Source organism: Pseudoliparis swirei, chromosome 19 (assembly GCF_029220125.1).
Source record: "Pseudoliparis swirei isolate HS2019 ecotype Mariana Trench chromosome 19, NWPU_hadal_v1, whole genome shotgun sequence".
NCBI lineage: Eukaryota > Metazoa > Chordata > Actinopteri > Perciformes > Liparidae > Pseudoliparis > Pseudoliparis swirei.
Window position 1 is genome coordinate 1,893,861 of NC_079406.1, and position 22,191 is coordinate 1,916,051.

The following is a 22,191-nucleotide window of genomic DNA, read 5'->3' on the forward strand; positions in this document are numbered from 1 at the left end:
AAAGGTTTTCATGTTCTCCTAATGAAGGAGCAGGAGAGGAGAGCAGCACGGGGCCTCTGGAGGAGGAGGAGGAGGAGGAGGAAGGCATTATTAGTGTGGCAGCAGCCTCCTTTAGAAAAAAGCAGGAGTTCAATTAAATGACTCAGATTGTCTCACTTCAGTCAGACGAGGAATTACTGGACAACACCAACGACTCATAAAAGCCTCAACCAACCAGAGTCCTCTGGGGCCGCTCCTCCCTCCCTCCCTCCTCCCTCCCTCCTCGCTTCCTCCTCCCTCCTCCCTCCCTCCCTCCCTTCCTCCTCCCTCCCTCCTCCCTCCCTTCCTCCTCCCTCCTCCCTCCCTCCTCCCTCCCTCCTCCCTCCCTCCTCCCTTCCTCCTCCCTCTCTCCTCCCTCCCTCCTCCTTCCTCCCCTCTACCTCTTTTTTTCTTCCTCCCTTCCTCCTCTCCTCCTCTCTCCCTCTTTTTTCTTCCTCCTCTCTTCCTCCCTCCCTCCTCTCTTCCTCCTCTCTCCCCCCTGACATGCTTTCTTTATGTCTCTCTCCCTCCATCAGATGTCTCTGGAAGCTCTTTCTTCCTGTCTGAGACCTCGACAGCTTTGTGTACGTCCACGCTGACCCCCCCCCCCCCCCCCTGTGTTGCAGCTGACATCATCTCGACGGTTGAGTTCAACTCGTCGGGGGAGCTGCTGGCCACCGGGGACAAAGGAGGCCGAGTGGTCGTCTTCCAGAGGGAGCAGGAGGTAGGAAGCGACCCGAGAGGATTTAACACATTAAACCTATAAAGTACAGTTGTTTTTACTTAAAGATAACCAGCTGGTTGAGGGTTAAATCTAGTCAAGACCTTGACGAGGTTATAAATAATGATGTTTATTGTAAATATTAATGTAGTTCTTCTTGTGGCTCAAAGGAAGGCCAGTTTTATAGCTTCTCTCAGCAGCATAACTGTTTTCAGCTGCGCTCACATAAAAAGGGTTTTCTAAGGTTTTCAACCCCTCCGCTAGTCTTCTAAGGCGATAACACAATGTACCACTAGAACCCTGGAGATGGGCCTCTACACACCTCTGTAGAGACTTCACTACACACCAGAGAATAGTCATCTACACATTAACTATGTAGAGAGTTTATGATTCATTTAATAAAAGAATAAGTTTATAAGTTGTTGTTGTCGTGTATTTTATTCAGTCAATCAAATCAAATACAATACAATATTATTTTATATAATATACAAAACAGAAAGATTGAAAAGGTAAAGGTAGAAGGAAAAAATGCTTATATATTCCTATCCTAAATTAATATCAAATAAATCAGAAAATTAATTTAAAATGACAAAGAAAATACAAAAAACCAATATATATATATATATATAAATATACAGTATATACATACATACACATATATATATATATATGTATAACTTTTGAACGGTTGTGTCTGTGATCATAAACTAAAGTAATATAGACAATATTTGATTGATTGCGACATCAGGGGACGTTTAAGAGATGAGGATGTTACATTCATAGCTGTTGCACATCTTATTATGGAATTTACTTCTCAACACATCTGTGAGATCATGATGTAATCCAGCGGCTGAACGCGTCTCTCCCTCAGAATAAGAGCCAGCCTCAGCGCCGGGGCGAGTACAACGTCTACAGCACATTCCAGAGCCACGAGCCGGAGTTCGACTACCTGAAGAGTCTGGAGATCGAGGAGAAGATCAACAAGATCAAATGGCTGCCTCAGCAGAACGCCGCCTACTTCCTGCTCTCCACCAACGGTCAGTCGTTAACCACGAGCGCGTTGCCACGGCGGCGTGGAGCCAAGGCGTGACTCGCTCACTGAGAACGTCTCGTAGACGAGTCGGTGTCTCGCTTGGAGGAGCAAGAGGAACAGATTGAGGACGTCATGCATGAAAACACACACACACACACACACACACACACACACAGGCACGTCAGCCCACACACATCAACAAGAGCGACGTCTTGCAGATTGTGGGCTTCATGGATGGGAACACACACACACACAAACAGAACACACACACACACACACAAACAGAACACACACACACAGACAAACAGAACACACACACACAGACACACACAAACAGAACACACACACACAAATAAACAGAACACACACACATACACACACACATGCCCGCCAGCCCCCCCACACACACACACAGGCCGTCGTCTTGCAGCTTCATGCATGAGCAGCGCCGGCCGCGGCAGATGGCGGCGGGTCCTGTGGCACCGACGCCACGAGTCACCGCGGAAATATCAGGAGAAAAAGAGAGAGAAGGCAACAACCTCCCTCCATCCCTCCATCCATCCCTCCATCCCTCCATCCCTCCCTCCATCCCTCCATCCCTCCATCCATCCCGAGGCGACGGGGTGTAACTGGTGTTTGTGGCGCCCGGCTCAAAGAGGCCCAGATGGCTTTTCCCTGTAAACTCCGTGAACACGTAGAAATCTGAGACGTTCACGCCGCTCACGTCCCGCTGGCCGCCGCCCACCACGCGGCAGATTGGGCGCCCAACCCCCCCTTCAGATCCACTGTAGGGGTCTAACTGTATTGTGTGTGTGTGTGTCTTTGTGTGTGTGTGTGTGTGTGTGTCTTCGTGTGTGTGTGTCTCTTCGTGTGTGTGTGTGTGTCTCTTTGTGTGTGTGTCTTTGTGTGTGTGTGTGTCTCTTTGTGTGTGTCTCTTTGTGTGTGTGTGACGTATCCATTCCAGACAAGACGGTGAAGCTGTGGAAGATCAGCGAGAGAGACAAGCGTCCGGAGGGCTACAACCTGAAGGACGACGACGGGCGCATCCGAGACCCGTCGACCATCACCTCGCTGCGGGTAAAAAATGAAACGCAAAAAACTCCCACGTTTAACACCGACCCTGAATGTCACGTGAAGTCCAATATCAGGTGGTGAAAACACAAATCAAGCCACTTCCTGTCGACCTCAGGGGGTCAAACTCGTGCTTCAGCATCACGCGGCCTTTAAAGGTCGTAACTGAAACATATAAACATATAAACTACTCAAACATGTTGTTAAATATCTGTCTTTGCGTTTGATTATTGTTTATTTGAGTGTAGATATATTCACATAAGAGAATTTCTCTAATATTACAACATAAAACCATTTAACTTGAAACCTTCAAAATAAAAGCGCATGATATTTATTTGTATTTCTTTAAGAGAAGGTGATCACGTGTCTTTGAGGCCGTCAGGGGCCACAGAAAACGATGCAGCAGGCCTTGTGTTTGACACCTGTGTCTTAAGGGACACTTTGTTAGCTTAGCGTAGCATCAGGGCCCCGCCCCACCTGGTACGTCAGCGCTGTTAAAGGGTTTTACGTCTTCATGCTATAAGCTAAGCGTGCATTCATTTTATAATTAACATCTTCCCGTGCTGAGGGTCTATCACCAGTCCACACATTGAAGAGTCCAATTATCATCCTCAGATAAGCTGATTGAATAAAACATGTACAGTCATCACGCTGCGATCGCCTTTAATGCTGCAGATCAACTTCTGAGCGAGACGTTCACTTTCCTCGTGATTTTATAATCGCGTTCAGAAACGCACACAACCGTCGGACGCACAATTTTGAACTCACACCGGCAGAAGAAAGTGAGAGCGAGTGATCGATATGTTCACTGAGGTGAAGACCATGAAGGGATTCCCCCCCCCCCCTTCTCTCAGTCTTATCACTCCACCACCTCTTTAATTTCCACACAAAGCAGGCAGGCACGTAGGGCAGTGTGTGTGTGTGTGTGTCTGCCACAGTAGATTAGCACTGTGTGAGCGTGGCTGTCCCTCTTTGTCTCGCGGGCCGGGGGATCAGAGCGACCTGCAGGACCGGCCGGGACAATCCGGATTGGAGGCTGTGAAATCTGCTCATGGTGGGGGGGGGCATTCAAAACATATAGCCAGAGGAACAATAAAAACTCTGTTTGCATCATGTAAAGTCTACGGTTCAGTATCGCCTTAAAAACACCAACGATTGTATTTTTTATTTTATTTAAAGAGGTTTAGAATGTGAAAAACATTTAGAGGGAGTATTTTTATTTTTTTCTGCAGAAATATCTCAAATTATAATATTCGGCTTTACATTTTTGTGAGAAAGAGAATCTGTGAGGTTTATTTTGAAGGTTTCAGGAGGAGCAGCTGAGAGCTGTCAGTGTGTGTGTGTGTGTGTGTGGGGGAGGGGTGACGGGTTAATACGGCGTCTCTGCGGTGAGAGACATGGAAATGAAGTGACACCCGTGGAGAGACAGCAGGGCGGCCATGTCTTCCTGTCTTCCTGTCTTCCTTTCTTCCTGTCTTTCTGTCAGTGCCAGCACCGGGCGAGAGAAGGAGGAGAAGGAGGAGAAGGAGGAGAAGAAGAAGCCGTCGATTTGTTCTCCTCTCTCGCTCCCCTCCGTCTCTCTTTGTCTGTGTTTCATCTGGCCGACGGGGGGCTGCTGCAGGCCGGGCGCTTTGAAGCCCGAGCAGCGTTGTGTGTGTGTGTGTGTGTGTGTGTGTGAGTGTGTGTGTGTGTGTGTGTGTGAGTGTGTGTGTGTGTGTGTGTGTGTGTGTGTGTGAGTGTGTGTGAGTGTGTGAGTGTGTGTGTGAGAGTGTGTGTGTGAGTGTGTGTGAGTGTGAGAGTGTGTGTGTGTGTGTGTGTGAGTGAGTGAGTGAGTGAGTGAGTGAGTGAGTGAGTGAGTGTGAGTGTGAGTGTGTGTGTGTGTGTGAGCTCGTCTTAATTCTGCAGAGTTCAGTTATCATTCCTCAGCAGGGCCCAGCGATGCCCTCAGGTCTTCCTCTCTTTCCTCCTCCTTTGCTTTCTCTTACATGCAAAACAGAGAGCAGGGGGGGAGAGAGAGGGGGAGGGAGAGAGAGATGGAGGGAGAGAGGGAAAGAGGGAGGTAGAGGGAGGGAGGGAGGGAGGGAGAGAGAGGGAGAGGGAGGGAGGGAGAGAGAGAGGGAGGGAGGGAGAGGGAGAGAGAGAGAGGGAGGGAGGGAGGGAGAGGGAGGGAGGCGGTGTGTGATCTCTGAGTCTCGTGGTCTGACTGAAGCTCTTCAAACGTCTCTGAGCTTCAGTCACTGCGTCTGTTTCATTAAGATTTGTGGAGTAAATGTCACGTGAATCCCTGGAGTCACACACACACACACACACCCATACACACACACAAACACACACCTACACACACACATCAATGTACAACAGATACTGAATCAGTGTTACAAAAAACCCTCAATGCTTTCCAGATGAATTAATTGCATATTATATATATATATATATATAATATATATATATATAATATATATATAAGATATATATAAGATATATATGTACATATATATTATAAATACTATATATATGTCTATATATTATATATATATTATATATGTACATATATATTATATATATACATATATAATATATATAATATACATATATATGTATATGTATATATATTATATATATATATTATATACACACGTATATATAATATATATTTGTGTATATTCTTCTGTGGTTCCCTCCCTGACCGGTCTCCTCCACCAGGTGCCGGTGCTGCAGCCGATGGACCTGATGGTTGAGGCGACGGCGCGGCGAGTCTTCAGCAACGCTCACACGTACCACATCAACTCCATCTCCGTCAACTCCGACCTGCAGACCTACATCTCCACCGACGACCTCAGGGTCAATCTGTGGAACCTGGAGATCACCGACCACAGCTTCAGTATCCTCTCCCTCTGGCCCATTTGGGTTTTAGTAGCTAAAGATGAGGGGAACAAAGGGATGAAAAGTAACCGTGGTATTAAAATATGTCCCTCTCTCTCTTTTAGAGCTATAAACTGAGTGTTTTAGCCTTTCAGGCGTTTTAAATGCCCTTAGTGGCCGTCTGTAGAACGGTGGACGTTCCTTAGTGCCGCGTCTCAGACATCGTGGACATCAAGCCGGCCAACATGGAGGAACTGACGGAGGTGATCACCTCGGCAGAGTTCCACCCGCAGCAGTGCCACACCTTCGCCTACAGCAGCAGCAAGGGCTCTATCCGCCTGTGTGACATGAGGGAGGCGGCGCTCTGCGACAAGCACTGCAAATGTGAGTACGGGCAGAGTGCATCATGGGTAAAGTGATGCAAGATTGACAGGAAAGAGCAAATAGTTGTAAAAAAATAATATGTTTTATTTTTTATTTTTTGGTTTATTAATCTTTTTACCTCGCCACAAAAAATGCTGCAAAACTCTAACATTGGCCTGATTGTAAGATTATTTTTATTTTTTATTTATTCATTTAACTGTTATATTTGTATTTAAATTTATTTAACTAGGAAAAGCCTCATTGAGTTTAAAAATCTCTTGAGATTAAAGACTCAAATCATCCCATCCCATGAGATCAACGCCTTCTTAAGACGCTCCTGCATAGAATATATCCCTAACTGCGATAAATAGTTGAATTGAACTCTAGAATCCCTTTAATTTATTTTTTAATAACCATCACATTTAGTCTAAAAGACATTAGATCCACTGTCCGATAACGCGTCGCTCACATCCTCAGACACATCGACGCCTTCACCGGACGCCACGTGAGGCCATTAGGATATGAGAAATATATATATATATATATATATGTGTATATATATATATATATGTATATATATATACAGGACTGTCTCAGAAAATTAGAATATTGTGATGAAGTTCTTTATTTTCTGTAATGCAATTTAAAAAACAAAAATGTCATGCATTCTGGATTCATTACAAATCAACTGAAATATTGCAAGCCTTTTATTCTTTTAATATTGCTGATTATGGTTTACAGCTTAAGAAAACTCAAATATCCTATCTCTAAATATTAGAATATCATGAAAAAGTATACTAGTAGGGTATTAAACAAATCACTTGAATTGTCTAATTAACTCGAAACACCTGCAAGGGTTTCCTGAGCCTTGACAAACACTCAGCTGTTATAAATCTTTTTTTTAACTTGGTCTGAGGAAATATTAAAATTTTATGAGATAGGATTTTAGAGTTTTCTTAAGCTGTAAGCCATAATCAGCAATATTAAAAGAATAAAAGGCTTGCAATATTTCAGTTGATTTGTAATGAATTCAGAATGCATGACATTTTTGTTTTTTTAATTGCATTACAGAAAATAAAGAACTTTATCACAATATTCTAATTTTCTGAGACAGTCCTGTATATATGGACTCCACGTGAGGCCATTAGGATATGAGAAATATATATATGTATATATATATGTGTGTATATATATATATATGGACTCCACTTGAGGCCATGAGGATATGAGTAATATATATATATATATATATATTTATATATATATATATATTTATATATATATATGTATATACATATATATATATATGAGTATATAAGTAATATATATATTACTATATATATAAAGTAATATATATATGAGTATATATATATTTATATATATGCCTAATATATATATATACAGTGTATATATATAAAATATATATATATGTATATATGAGTATATATATATTACTATACATATACAGTAATAAATATGTATATATGTATTACTATACATATATAGCAATAAATATGTATATATATATATATATTACTATATATGTCCAACTGCCTGCTATATATATATATATATAAATATATATATTAATTATATACTCATTTGGCCTCATGTTGTACTCCATATATTTATGTATCTATATATATATATAAATATATGTAGATATGTATACATATATATATACATATATATTATGTATGTATATACAGGACTGTCTCAGAAAATTAGAATATTGTGATAAAGTTCTTTATTTTCTGTAATGCAATTAAAAAAACAAAAATGTCATGCATTCTGGATTCATTACAAATCAACTGAAATATTGCAAGCCTTTTATTCTTTTAATATTGCTGATTATGGCTTACAGCTTAAGAAAACTCTAAAATCCTATCTCATAAAATTTTAATATTTCCTCAGACCAAGATAACAGCTGAGTGTTTGTCAAGGCTCAGGAAACCCTTGCAGGTGTTTCGAGTTAATTAGACAATTCAAGTGATTTGTTTAATACCCTACTAGTATACTTTTTCATGATATTCTAATATTTAGAGATAGGATATTTGAGTTTTCTTAAGCTGTAAGCCATAATCAGCAATAAATCAGAATAAAAGGCTTGCAATATTTCAGTTGATTTGTAATGAATCCAGAATGCATGACATTTTTGTTTTTTTAATTGCATTACAGAAAATAAAGAACTTCATCACAATATTCTAATTTTCTGAGACAGTCCTGTATATATAAATATTTTTATACTCATATATATATTACTATAGTAATATATATAGATATATATTACTTATATACTCATATATATACATATATATATTTATATGTATATATATACACAATGTTTGGAATGTTGTGTTCATTTTAAGTTGTGGTATTTACGGCGGTTTTTATATCGACATGGATGTGCCATTAGGTGTTCGCAGTGCGCACGGACACACACACACATGCACACACACACACACACACACACAGAGCAGGCAGGCAGGCAGGTGCTCTCGTTAGCCTCAGGACTCGGTCTGCTCATACGGACCTACTGTCTCACTGCGTGAGAACGCTGTTTGGCTCAGAGCGATGCATTAGAGGCCCCTCCCACGCACACACACACACACACACACACAGCTTCACACACACACACAGCTTCACACACACACACACACACACACACACTGAACCGTCCACATAGAATACCCAAGAGCATCACATCCCCTCCCATACCTGTGCAGCTGGGAGGCTGCTGGTCCCAGTCGGCTTTAGCTGGAGGATGGATGGATAGGATGGAGGGATAGAGGAGGATGGATAGATAGAGGAGGATGGAGGGATAGAGGAGGATGGCTAGATAGAGGAGGATGGAGGGATAGAGGAGGATGGATAGATAGAGGAGGATGGAGGGATAGAGGAGGATGGATAGATAGAGGAGGATGGAGGGATAGAGGAGGATGGATGGAGAGTGGAGGGTGGCTAGATAGAGGAGGATGGATAGATAGAGGAGGATGGAGTTATAGAGGAGGATGGAGTTATAGAGGAGGATGGATAGATAGAGGAGGATGGAGGGATAGAGGAGGGTGGCTAGATAGAGGAGGATGGAGGGATAGAGGAGGGTGGAGGGATAGAGGAGGATGGAGGGATAGAGGAGGATGGAGTTATAGAGGAGGATGGAGGGATAGAGGAGGATGGATGGAGAGTGGAGGGATCGGGGAAAGAGAGGGACCACGCCGACCCCCCAGAGACCCTATTAGATATAGTGGGATGGGAGGGAGGGCACACACACACACATGCATATATACATGCACATATTGCACACACTGTATACACAAACACTCATTCACTGACACACACACACACACACACACACACATGGGCCCAGCACTTTGACATTGATTTGTTTTTCTCGTTTCCCTCGTTAGACTCCCCGTTGACACATCACAGGGGGGGGGGGGGGGGGTTGGAGTGATAGAGAGAAGAGAGGAGGAGGAGGAGGAGGAGGAGGAACAATAACTTGACAGCTAACGATGGAATGCCGGCTCTCTCCCCGGCGTGTTGGCTGCACACAGATCAGCAGCTGCCAGAATCAATATGAATCATAACCAATATTTACCCAGCATGCTGACCCACAGAGAGGAACAGGGGAAGAGATGCAGCTGCTGCAGGACCCCCCCCCCCCCCCCCCCCCCCACACACACACACACACACACACACACACACACACACACACACACACACACACACACACACACACACACACACACACACACACACACACACACACACACACACACACACACACACACACACACACACACACACACACACACACACACACACACACACACACACACACACACACACACACACACACACACACACAAACACACACACACACAAACACACACACACACACACACACACACACACACACACACACACACACTACCGGCTCCCTGAGAATGAACAAAAAGACTCAAATAAATGTGTTTTAAGAGTTTCCCACCTCCCGCAGTGTGAGGCGTGTTGTTGTTGGTTTGTGTTGTCTTCCCTTCCTCCTCCCTCTCTCTTCCCTTCCTCCTCCCTCTCTCTTCTCTCCCTCCTCCCTCCCTCTTTCCTTTCCCCCCTTGCTCCTCCCTCCTCCCTTCTTCCTCCCTCCTTCCTTCCTTCTTCCTCCCTCCTTCCTTCCTTCTTCCTCCCTCCCTCCTCTTCCTTCCCTCTCTTCCTCTCTCTTCTCTCCCTCCTCCCTTCTTCCTCCCTCCCTCCCTCCTTCCTTCCTTCCTTCCTTCATCCTCCCTCCCTCCTCCTTCCTCCTCTCTTCCTCTTTTTTTCTTCCTCCTCCCTCCCCCTGACATGCTTTCTTTATGTCTCTCTCCCTCCATCAGATCTCTCTGGAAGCTCTTTCTTTCTGTCTGAGTGAGACCTCGACAGCTTTGTGTACGTCCACGCTGACCCCCCCCCCCCCCCCCGATGTGTCTCTCTCTCGTAGACTTCGAGGAGCCAGAGGACCCCTCCACCCGCTCCTTCTTCTCCGAGATCATCTCCTCCATCTCCGACGTGAAGTTCAGCCACAGCGGGCGCTACCTGATGACCCGCGACTACCTGACCGTCAAGGTGTGGGACCTGCAGATGGAGAGCAAGCCGATAGAGACGTACCAGGTGAGCTCCTCCACGTCTCCAGAGGCCCCGGAGACGATCCTGAACAAAGGCTCCGGGCCCCCGGATCAAATCACGACTTATTGATGTCGGAGCGATCGCTCAACGTAATCCTGTTTCGCCGTCAGACGCCGTGTCGCTCCCCGAGAGCAGCTTATTGAGCCGGCTGTCGGTGAAGAGACAGATAGTGGCGCTGAAGGGCGAAAACCTCCCACTGCGGGGTCACCGGGGTCACCGGGGGGCGGGGCATCTTAGGGCAGGGCGTGATTGATAAGGCTCTCAGCTGGGCTCAAGGGATTCCCGGTCCAATTCCACCTGCTGCCTTATGGCGTCTTAGCGCCGGGTCACCGGGTCGGGAAGGATTAGTGGAACCGGAGCGTACGGCGGCTCGAGGTTCTGGAGGTTCTGGAGGTTCCCGATGAGACGGCTCGAGGTTCTGGAGGTTCTGGAGGTTCCCGATGAGACGGGCCGGCGGGTTCTGGAGGTCCGGTCGTGACTTCCTGTCCGCTTTGTGTTCCAGGTTCACGACTATCTACGAGGAAAACTCTGTTCTCTGTACGAGAACGACTGCATCTTCGACAAGTTTGAGTGCGTCTGGAACGGCTCAGATAGGTGAGGAGTATTTATTATTCATCCATCATTCATTCATGGATCCATTCATTAATTCATCCATCCATCCATTCATACAGCCATTTATGCATGCATCCAGCCATATGATATGATATTCCTTTATTCGTCCCACAGTGGGGAAATTTCAAAAAAAGCCATTCATCCATTCATGCAGTCATCCATCCATTCATTCCTTCATCCATCCATTCATTGGTCCATTCATTCATCCATCCATCCATCTCAATAACCCTCCTCCTCCTCCTCCTCCTCAGCGTCATCATGACCGGCTCCTATAACAATTTCTTCCGGATGTTCGACCGGAACACCAAACGTGACGTCACCCTGGAGGCGTCGAGGGAGAACAGCAAACCCCGAGCCATCCTGAAGCCTCGCAAGGTCAGCAGGGGTCACCTTTAGGACCCTTCTCTCACCTTTAGGACCCTTCTCTTACTTTAGGATTATTCTCTCACCTTTAGGACCCTTCTCTTATCTTTAGGATTATTCTCTCACCTTTAGGACCCTTCTCTTACCTTTAGGATTATTATCTCACCTTTAGGACCCTTCTCTCACGTTTAGGACCCTTCTCGTACCTTTAGGATTATTATCTCACCTTTAGGACCCTTCTCTTACCTTTAGGATTATTCTCTCACCTTTAGGACCCTTCTCTCACCTTTAGGATTATTATCTCACCTTTAGGACCCTTCTCTTACCTTTAGGATTATTCTCTCACCTTTAGGACTCTTCCCTCACCTTTAGCACCCTTCTCTCACCTTTAGGATTATTATCTCACCTTTAGGACCCTTCTCTTACCTTTAGGATTATTCTCTCACCTTTAGGACTCTTCCCTCACCTTTAGGACCCTTCTCTTACCTTTAGGACCCTTCTCTTACCTTTAGGACTCTTCTCTCACCTTTAGGACCCTTCTCTTACCTTTAGGACCCTTCTCTTACCTTTAGGACTCTTCTCTCACCTTTAGGACCCTTCTCTTACCTTTAGGACTCTTCTCTCACCTTTAGGACCATTCTCTTACCTTTAGGACTCTTCCCTCCCCTTTAGGACCCTTCTCTCACCTTTAGGACTCTTCTCTTACCTTTAGGACTCTTCTCTCACCTTTAACACTCTTCTCTTACCTTTAAGACTCTTCTCTCACCTTTAGGACTCTTCTCTCACCATTAGGACCCTTCCCTCACCTTTAGGACTCTTCTCTCAACTTTAAGACTCTTCTCTCACCTTTAGGACCCTTCCCTCACCTTTAGGATTATTCTCCCACCTTTAGGACTCTTCTCTCACCTTTAGGACTCTTCTCTCACCTTTAACACTCTTCTCTCACCTTTAGGACTCTTCTCTTACCTTTAGGACCCTTCTCTTACCTTTAATACTCTTCTCTTACCTTTAAGACTCTTCGCTCACCTTTAAGACTCTTCTCTCACCTTTAGGACCCTTCCCTCACCTTTAAGACTCTTCTCTCACCTTTAGGACTCTTCCCTCACCTTTAGGACTCTTCTCTCACCTTTAACACTCTTCTCTCATCTTTAGGACTCTTCGCTCACCTTTAGGACTCTTCCCTCACCTTTAGGACTCTTCTCTCATCTTTAAGACTCTTCCCTCACCTTTAGGACTCTTCTCTCACCTTTAAGACTCTTCTCTCACCTTTAGGACTCTTCTCTCACCTTTAACACTCTTCTCTCACCTTTAGGACTCTTCTCTTACCTTTAGGACTCTTCTCTCACCTTTAGGACTCTTCTCTCACCTTTAACACTCTTCTCTCACCTTTAGGACTCTTCTCTTACCTTTAGGACTCTTCTCTTACCTTTAGGACTCTTCTCTCACCTTTAGGACTCTTCTCTCACCTTTAACACTCTTCTCTCACCTTTAGGACTCTTCTTTTACCTTTAGGACTCTTCTCTCACCTTTAACACTCTTCTCTCACCTTTAACACTCTTCTCTCACCTTTAGGACTCTTCTCTTACCTTTAGGACTCTTCTCTCACCTTTAACACTCTTCTCTCACCTTTAACACTCTTCTCTCACCTTTAGGACTCTTCTCTTACCTTTAAGACTCTTCTCTCACCTTTAGGACTCTTCTCTCACCTTTAGGACCCTTCTCTTACCTTTAAGACTCTTCTCTCACCTTTAGGACTCCTCCCTCACCTTTAGGGCTCTTCTCTCACCTTTAGGACCCTTCTCTTACCTTTAAGACTATTCTCTCACCTTTAAGACTCTTCTCTCACCTTTAGGACTCTTCCCTCACCTTTAGGACCCTTCTCTCACCTTTAGGACTCTTCTCTCACCTTTAGGACCCTTCCCTCACCTTTAGGACCCTTCTCTTACCTTTAAGACTCTTCTCTCACCTTTAAGACTCTTATCTTACCTTTAGGACTCTTCTCTCACCTTTAACACTCTTCTCTCACCTGTAGGACTCTTCTCTCACCTGTAGGACACTTCTCTCACCTTTAGGACTCTTCTCTCACCTTTAGGACCCTTCTCTTACCTTTAAGACTCTTCTCTCACCTTTAGGACTCTTCCCTCACCTTTAGGACCCTTCCCTCGCCTTTAGGACCCTTCTCTTACCTTTAAGACTCTTCTCTCACCATTAAGACTCTTCTCTCACCTTTAGGACTCTTCTCTCACCTTTAGGACCCTTCCCTCACCTTTAGGACCCTTCTCTTACCTTTAAGACTCTTCTCTCACCTTTAAGACTCTTCTCTTACCTTTAGGACTCTTCTCTCACCTTTAACACTCTTCTCTCACCTGTAGGACTCTTCTCTCACCTTTAGGACCCTTCTATTACCTTTAGGACTCTTCCCTCACCTTTAGGACCCTTCCCTCACCTTTAGGACCCTTCTCTTACCTTTAAGACTCTTCTCTTACCTTTAGGACTCTTCTCTCACCTTTAACACACTTCTCTCACCTTTAGGACTCTTCTCTCACCTTTAGGACCCTTCCCTCACCTTTAGGACCCTTCTCTCACCTTTAACACTCTTCTCTCACCTTTAGGACTCTTCTCTTACCTTTAGGACTCTTCTCTCACCTTTAGGACTCTTCTCTCACCTTTAACACTCTTCTCTCACCTTTAGGACTCTTCTCTTACCTTTAGGACTCTTCTCTTACCTTTAGGACTCTTCTCTCACCTTTAGGACTCTTCTCTCACCTTTAACACTCTTCTCTCACCTTTAGGACTCTTCTCTTACCTTTAGGACTCTTCTCTCACCTTTAAGACTCTTCTCTCACCTTTAGGACTCCTCCCTCACCTTTAGGGCTCTTCTCTCACCTTTAGGACCCTTCTCTTACCTTTAAGACTATTCTCTCACCTTTAAGACTCTTCTCTCACCTTTAGGACTCTTCCCTCACCTTTAGGACCCTTCTCTCACCTTTAGGACTCTTCTCTCACCTTTAGGACCCTTCCCTCACCTTTAGGACCCTTCTCTTACCTTTAAGACTCTTCTCTCACCTTTAAGACTCTTATCTTACCTTTAGGACTCTTCTCTCACCTTTAACACTCTTCTCTCACCTGTAGGACTCTTCTCTCACCTGTAGGACACTTCTCTCACCTTTAGGACTCTTCTCTCACCTTTAGGACCCTTCTCTTACCTTTAAGACTCTTCTCTCACCTTTAGGACTCTTCCCTCACCTTTAGGACCCTTCCCTCGCCTTTAGGACCCTTCTCTTACCTTTAAGACTCTTCTCTCACCATTAAGACTCTTCTCTCACCTTTAGGACTCTTCTCTCACCTTTAGGACCCTTCCCTCACCTTTAGGACCCTTCTCTTACCTTTAAGACTCTTCTCTCACCTTTAAGACTCTTCTCTTACCTTTAGGACTCTTCTCTCACCTTTAACACTCTTCTCTCACCTGTAGGACTCTTCTCTCACCTTTAGGACCCTTCTATTACCTTTAGGACTCTTCCCTCACCTTTAGGACCCTTCCCTCACCTTTAGGACCCTTCTCTTACCTTTAAGACTCTTCTCTTACCTTTAGGACTCTTCTCTCACCTTTAACACACTTCTCTCACCTTTAGGACTCTTCTCTCACCTTTAGGACCCTTCCCTCACCTTTAAGACTCTTCTCTCACCTTTAGAACCCTTCTCTCACCTTTAGGACCCTTCCCTCACCTTTAGGACCCTTCTCTCACCTTTAGGACTCTTCTCTCACCTTTAGGACCCTTCTCTCAACTTTAACACTCTTCTCTCACCTTTAAGACTTTGAGACCAAAACAGAGCTTCATGAAAGCTAACGCTGCTCTGTGTCTCCTGTGTCATGAGGTTTTTCATGCGTTCTGATGCCCCCTGGTGGGCAGAAATATATAGATAGTGGTTAAAAAATCACTGAAATCTTTGTGAACTTTTGCGTTTAAACTCACGTCCTCTGTGTCTCTGCCCGCCAGGTGTGTGTCGGTGGGAAGCGCCGCAAGGACGAGATCAGCGTGGACAGCCTGGACTTCAGCAAGAAGATCCTTCACACCACGTGGCACCCGCACGAGAACATCATCGCCGTGGCGGCCACCAACAACCTCTACATCTTCCAGGACAAGGTCAACTAGAGAGCACTGTGCCCCCCCCCCCCCCCTGCTGACCCCCTGCTGGGACTGGAGAAAGAGGGTTGGAGCCCTTATACACCCTCCTCTTCCTCGCCTGGTTGCTGCCGGTCTTGTATTTTGCCAGAGATAATTATCCAGTGGAATTTTGTGGGTTAATGGGGGGAATTTATACAAGCTGGATAAAACATGAGGGGAAAAAACAGTTCCTGTAAAGCGAGAACGGACTTTTCATTCTTCAATTTGACTTGTTGTTTAATTTATTTAACCGTGTGGACACCCGGAGGAGTGCATCCTGCAACGGGAGGATGGAGCAGCCCTGCGGACCCTGGAGGAAAGGGCTTGGATGTGGGAACACTGAACTGTAACTCGAGCACATGGCTGACATGACGATAGCAACAGCGCCCCCTCTCTGTCACCCTGCTCATGTGCACGTGATCAACCCTGAGGCCTCGTTTTTTTTGGACAACCTGCTGCAGAACTCCTGCAAAAAAAAGAGGGAAGAGCCCGTTAAGTGACCCCCAGAGCCACCAGGTCGTCTCCGAGTCTCTCCGGCGAGACGCTGCTGTCGTCTGTGATGTACATGAAGCCCTTCCAGGCCGCCTCAGTGGTTTTTATTTAATGCTGTCGTTTTATTGAGTCCTTCGCTCGGTCAATGAGTCTGTCTAGAAGCTGTGGTGCCTTCTTTTGGTGTGTGGGGGTTTGATGTAGTGGGACGGGGAGGGGGGGACACAAGCAGGAGAGTGACTGTTTCAAATGAAGTGTTAACTTTTTTCTTTCTTTCTTTATAAAAATGCCCCAAGTGGGGAAAAAAGTGCTCTGAGCGCCGTGACCTCGATGACATCACAGCGCCGGCTGCACGCCGATGAGGTCAGGGGTCGACGCCGCGAGAGGCTCAACGTTATCGTTGCTCTCGTCACGTCGCCGTCGGTTTGAGACACGACCACGATGCCACGGTACAAAAACACTCACGTCACATGTTTACCTGATTTAGATTGTACCCAAAATGATCTGTAGATGGTGGAACCGTAAACTATCCACGTGGAACATGTTGACGTTTCACGTCCTAACAGGCGCTAGCTCTTTATTGTTAGATCTGATTCGGATGGAGCTGACAGCCTGCGTGTAGATATTTAACATCTGCAGATCATTTGAGGTAATATGAGAGGAAAATACTCGGCTTCGTCCACAAGAAGCCGGTTTTAAAATGTTTGGTTTGAAGAATGCACACCAGGTTGTATTTCAGTTTCCTCGTTCGTCTCTTGATTTGTTTGACGAGCCGAAAGCAGTCGAAGGTCTGAATTGAACTCTGTGAAATCAGGGAATTGTTAAGTGTGATTCCTTTAAAAAACGATAACGTCTTCTAAAACAACCTCCTTTGTGACACTTCTAATTGAAAAAATAAGAAGAAAGAAAACAACTTTTATAGCTCAGAATGTATTGAAATGCAATTAATTACCATGCAGTCTTTATGCTTACTGGACTTTCTTTGAATACAAAAATGAATAAAAGATGTACAAGTTGAAAAGCCTGCATTGTGACTCTAATTGTAAAAGTATACATCTAATGATTCTTTGCTGCTTGTGGTGCAACAACGCCCTCTGGTGGACGAAGACTATATAAAGGGAAACAAATACATTTCACGTTGGTTTTTAAATGACTAGCCACTGTCACACTTCTCTTAACTTCTTAACATGTTTATTCATATTATATTACTTTACCATGTTGACATAAATGCAGCTTCTCACCAACCTTAACTCATATAACTCCATCTGGATTGTCGCTTCAGGTGATATATGTCACCTGCTGCCTTCACACAATTTTAAAGTACCTCTTAACTATAATAAACATGCACTGTAATGATGACTAATTCACTCACATTATAGATCCAACGCATTCATCTGCTGCACGGTTGTTTCTAATTGGCCTCGAGAGGCTGCTCGACGCGCAGGGTGTCAGCTGTCAATCAAACAGCGTCTTTATAACCAGCCGCACGAGCTGCAGCATTGTGTCTCCGGACGAACCGGGAGACAGACGGGAGCTCTGCTGTGATTATCGATTGTCAATCAATACCTTGATGCGATTATTGTAATTATCTATTGCTTTTGAGCACTTCAATTTTGCGAAATCTGGTTTTCTTCTTCTTCTTCTTCTTCTCCTGGCTGCCTCTTATTTCTCCTCATAATATCTGACTGTCTTATTTGAGTGTGGACAAGATGGATAAGTGGAGTGGCAGCAATGCGACCGCGGGGAACAGCTCCGGAGACAAGTGGCCGTCCAATGAGCGAGGCTCCCGGCAGCTCCTGGAGCCCGGCGGGGAGCTGCGGGTCCTGGTCCCGGCTCTGCTCGGGGTCCTGTGCGTCCTGGGCGTGGCCTGTAACCTCACCGCCGTGGGCATCTTGTTCTCCAGCGCGCACCGGGGCAAACTGTCGCTCATCAACTCGCTCATCTTCAACCTGATGCTGGCCGACGGGCTGGTGCTGGGGCTCGCGGTCCCCTTCAGGGCCGCCTCCTACTCCAAAGCCGGCTGGCCCCTGGGCTGGGCGCTCTGCAAGACCTCCGACTGGTTCCTCCAGTCCTGCATGGCGGCGAAGAGCTTCACGCTGGCCGTGCTGGCCAACGCGTGCTACCGGTACGTGTCCAACCCCACCAAGCAGGTGAGCATCCGCCTGGGCTCCATCCTGGTGGTGTTCCTCCTCCTCTGGCTGTGCGCGTGCTCCGTCACCGTCCCTCACTGGCTGTTCGCCACGCTGCAGAGGGCCGTCGGCGGGGGGCTGCCGCTGTGCGCGCAGCTGGTTCCCCCTGAAGCCCGGGACTTCATGGCCGTGTACGCCACCGCCTACCCGCTGGGAGTCTACTGCGCGCCCCTCAGCGTCGCCCTGGTGTTCTTCTGCAGGGCGTACCGCCGGTGCCAGCAGCGCTCCAGTAAGACCCAGAACATGCGCACCCAGATCCGGTCCAAGAAGCTCACCTTGATGCTGTTCGGCCTGACCGTGGCCATGGCGGTGCTGTGGCTCCCGCAGTGGCTGCTGTGGGTTTGGGAGCGTCACGTGGCAGAGAGGGAACTGGAAGGAGCTCAGCCCGTCGTCTCCTCTCTTCCTCCTCTCCTCGTCCTCTCCGCTCAGCTGCTCACCTTCTCTCTGTCCCTGGTGAGCCCTCTCATCGTGCTCTCTCTCTCCGAGGAGTTCCGGGAGGGCTACCGGGGTCTGTGGAGGCGCCTCACGCTGCGCAAACAGCCGCCACCGAAGCCCAAACCCGGGCCGCACACCCCGACGTCCCTCCAGTCGCCTTGCCCCAGACCGGAGACCTCCGGCCAGGGTCCCAGCAGAGAGGCTCAGCCGGGTCGAGGAGGAGGAGGAGGAGGAGGAGGAGGAGAGATGGACGCAGACAGGCTGAGCCTCAAAGATGGGCTTGTTCTGCCTGACGTGGAGCAGTTCTGGCACGAGAGGGAGTCCGGGTCTCACACAGAGGGGAATGACCCGGTTCCGTGGGAGCACCAGAACACATGAGCCGCGGTCACCTGCAGCAGCAGCAGCAGCTCCAGATGAGACGAGAGGCTTCTGTGTGTATTCAGTGAACTGTGGTTGTATTGTTCAGAGGGTGAGACCGAGTCGAACATGTTATCTGTTCATATGATGAACAGGATTCATAATATTGTCTTTTAATTGTGTTTTTACTGTTTAAAGAGGAATAACTGTCCATGAAAGGCTCTGGGAAGGATGGCAATTTGAATTCAATGCACAGTAATCTATATCCATTTTCAGTAGTGTGTGAATTAACATGGGATATTACAGATTTATTGAATTACACTCCTTTATTTTAAGTAGTTGATGTGTGAGAATCCAACGGGAAACATCTTAAACGTCTTAATTGAAGACGCTAACGGCGACGTGTCATTTGCAATCATCGCTTCCACGTGTCGCCTTTGGGTGTTGGTGGTGATGATGAGGTGGTGAGAGATCATTTTGTATTCATTGTGCATCCATGACCTGCGTTTACAATAAAGACAATTATATACATGCTGCATGTGTATGGTGACATTATTCTGGTGGTGTCAAAAAATGATATAGATGTAGAAAACTAACTTTATCGTTACGTGTGTTCAGATCAGTCAGGAATGTCTCCACACACACACACACACACACACACCTTAATGAGATGGATCAGACATTAGCGGATGGTCTCCCGCTGACATCAGGTCATTAAATATTGTTTCATAAGGGCATCCTCCATTACAATTGCCAAGGGCTCTAATTAGAGGTGAACGCCTCCTCCTGGTGTCAGCCATCATCTCACCTCCAGGGATCATCCACACTCGGCTGATCTGGGATCCATTCGTCTGTCTGGTGGACAATGAAGCCACGTGGACATACTTCTCAATCCAATAAAAGATATACTAAAAAACAGAATACTGCTGGTTTAATAAAATGTAAAAGAAAAACTAAAAGAAATCCGAAGAATCCTCAAGTTACCGTACAGCCCCCCCCCCCCCCATGACATTTTCCTCTCATTAATCATTCATGTTGACCTTTCATTGCCAAAGGCCTCAATCAGAGCAACACTTATAACTACATCACTGTCGGTTCTCCATCCCTCGGGTTGCGACCCGGCCACAGACACTGAAGATGCAGCTTTGACCTTTAAAATTTATGAAAGGTCATTGTACCGGAATACCACAGAAACAGTAATGATATTATCTTTAAATACATGGTGTGACCGTTAAATACAGCCGGTACTGATGGACACCTGAAGCATTCGCTCGGTTAAATGAGCCAGTACATCTAAAATAAGTCCAATTAAAAGTCAATAAAATGCATCTCTGAGGCCGATTTCAGCCGCTCATGATCATCCATGAGGGTTGGAACGTAGATGGACTGATGACTTGCCCTCTCAGCTTCTTCTTTACGTCTTCTTTGTGGAGATTCAATAAAATTCAGTTTATTTTATGCAGCCGAATACCACACATTACGATTTTGCCTCAGGAGGCTTTACAATGTGCACACATACGACATCCCGGACCTTTTACTCCCTGATTTGTCTTCCAGTCCATCTTTACTGCTTCTATTCTGTTGATTTCACTTGTTTCTATGTTCCATCTTTAATCCTCCATCTTCACGTTTGAAGTCACACGTCTTCGACTTGTCGGGAAAGTCGACAGAAATACGTCTTCACGGAAAAAAGGTTCATAAAGTCCTCAAACACTCGGGTCACAGTGGGGACCTGAACCCTCACCGACATTACGGGGACGCTCAAACCGAGGCATTTATTGGCTCTTCAGCGTGTGTGTGTGTGTGTGTGTGTGTGCGTGTGTGTGTGCTGTGGGGAGGTTGGTTCAGGGGGTCTGACCTTGGTATTCAGAAGCCTTTTGATTATAATAAACAGCTTTCATCTGAGTGAAGGCTGTGGAGAGCCAAAGGGCACGGCTCCTCTCCACATGGAGCCAGGAGGGGGGGGGGGGGCGTCATCTACACAAACTGTACACGATCGATTTATCATCGATCGTTTAATTAGCAGAACGACTTCAAAGGCCTCAGACGCAACCGACGAGAACTCAAGGGGAACGAGGGAGTGAGTTTAATTAAACTTTCACCTGGCGTGACAAATAAAGACCAACGAGTTACATCAACTCTTCGGGTCCCTTTAGCCCGGGGGGGGGCAATTATTTTTCCCAGGGGGCCAAATGAGCAACTGAAAATATTTTAGGAGGGCCGGGCCAAAATGCAGAACTCAATTACGCATAATATACATTTTATATTATTTATATTTATATTATTTTATTTTAATTATATATAAAAAGCAATAAACGGCATTGTTTTGACCGCTGGTAAGAGTGTATGTTATTATTTGGCAGGTAAAAGGTGAGGTTAGCTTTCAAAAATATCATTTATTCAAATAGAAATTCCAAAATAATAAACAAAATGTGAAACATTTGACTCATTTTCTAAAACAAGAGAGTTTACGGTTAGCCTCTCTTGTTTTAGTTTAGGTGGTAACTTTGGATCCGTCTTAAGGATTCCGTCTAAGTGGTGAAGCTCCGATAAACCCCACTGCACATCACGCGTTACCTAAACCAACCAGCAGGTGAACCGTTTACATCCGATGTGTTCATGTTGCCTTCTCACGAGCGACAGTTTGCTCGCATCATAGCATCACGTGACGTCTCCCTGTTGAGCTTCTAGGTTGTTGCGCTGCCCCCAAGTGGCCAGAAACGTGAATTACACCTAACCTTTTTCCCCCCAACGTAAACACGCAGGAGTTTTTTCACAAAGTGTTTGTATTTTCATAATTTAAATGCTGTGTTTGAAGTTAGAGGTTAAACAATGTGGACTAAACCTAGCGTA

At 45.7% G+C, this 22,191-nt stretch overlaps 2 protein-coding genes across 4 annotated transcripts in view; both read left to right on the plus strand.

Annotated features, from left to right (window-relative positions):
• The window catches only part of LOC130209842 (serine/threonine-protein phosphatase 2A 55 kDa regulatory subunit B beta isoform), a 55,640-nt gene extending 38,257 nt beyond the window's left edge, over positions 1-17,383 (plus strand). For all 3 annotated transcript variants that reach the window (XM_056439729.1, XM_056439730.1, XM_056439731.1), the window contains 9 exons: positions 645-742; positions 1,611-1,776; positions 2,737-2,849; positions 5,547-5,724; positions 5,925-6,089; positions 10,543-10,712; positions 11,230-11,321; positions 11,591-11,714; positions 15,701-17,383. In XM_056439729.1, the coding sequence (XP_056295704.1) occupies positions 645-742; positions 1,611-1,776; positions 2,737-2,849; positions 5,547-5,724; positions 5,925-6,089; positions 10,543-10,712; positions 11,230-11,321; positions 11,591-11,714; positions 15,701-15,856 (1,262 nt within the window). In that variant the 3' untranslated portion in view covers positions 15,857-17,383. The remainder of the gene's footprint in view (positions 1-644; positions 743-1,610; positions 1,777-2,736; positions 2,850-5,546; positions 5,725-5,924; positions 6,090-10,542; positions 10,713-11,229; positions 11,322-11,590; positions 11,715-15,700) is intronic.
• Positions 17,384-17,477: 94 nt separating this feature from the next.
• gpr151 (G protein-coupled receptor 151) lies at positions 17,478-19,872 on the plus strand. Its single transcript, XM_056439732.1, has one exon. It carries the CDS (start codon positions 18,067-18,069, stop codon positions 19,357-19,359), a length of 1,293 nt encoding a protein of 430 aa, XP_056295707.1. The 5' UTR covers positions 17,478-18,066; the 3' UTR covers positions 19,360-19,872.
• The last annotated feature ends 2,319 nt before the right edge of the window (positions 19,873-22,191 follow it).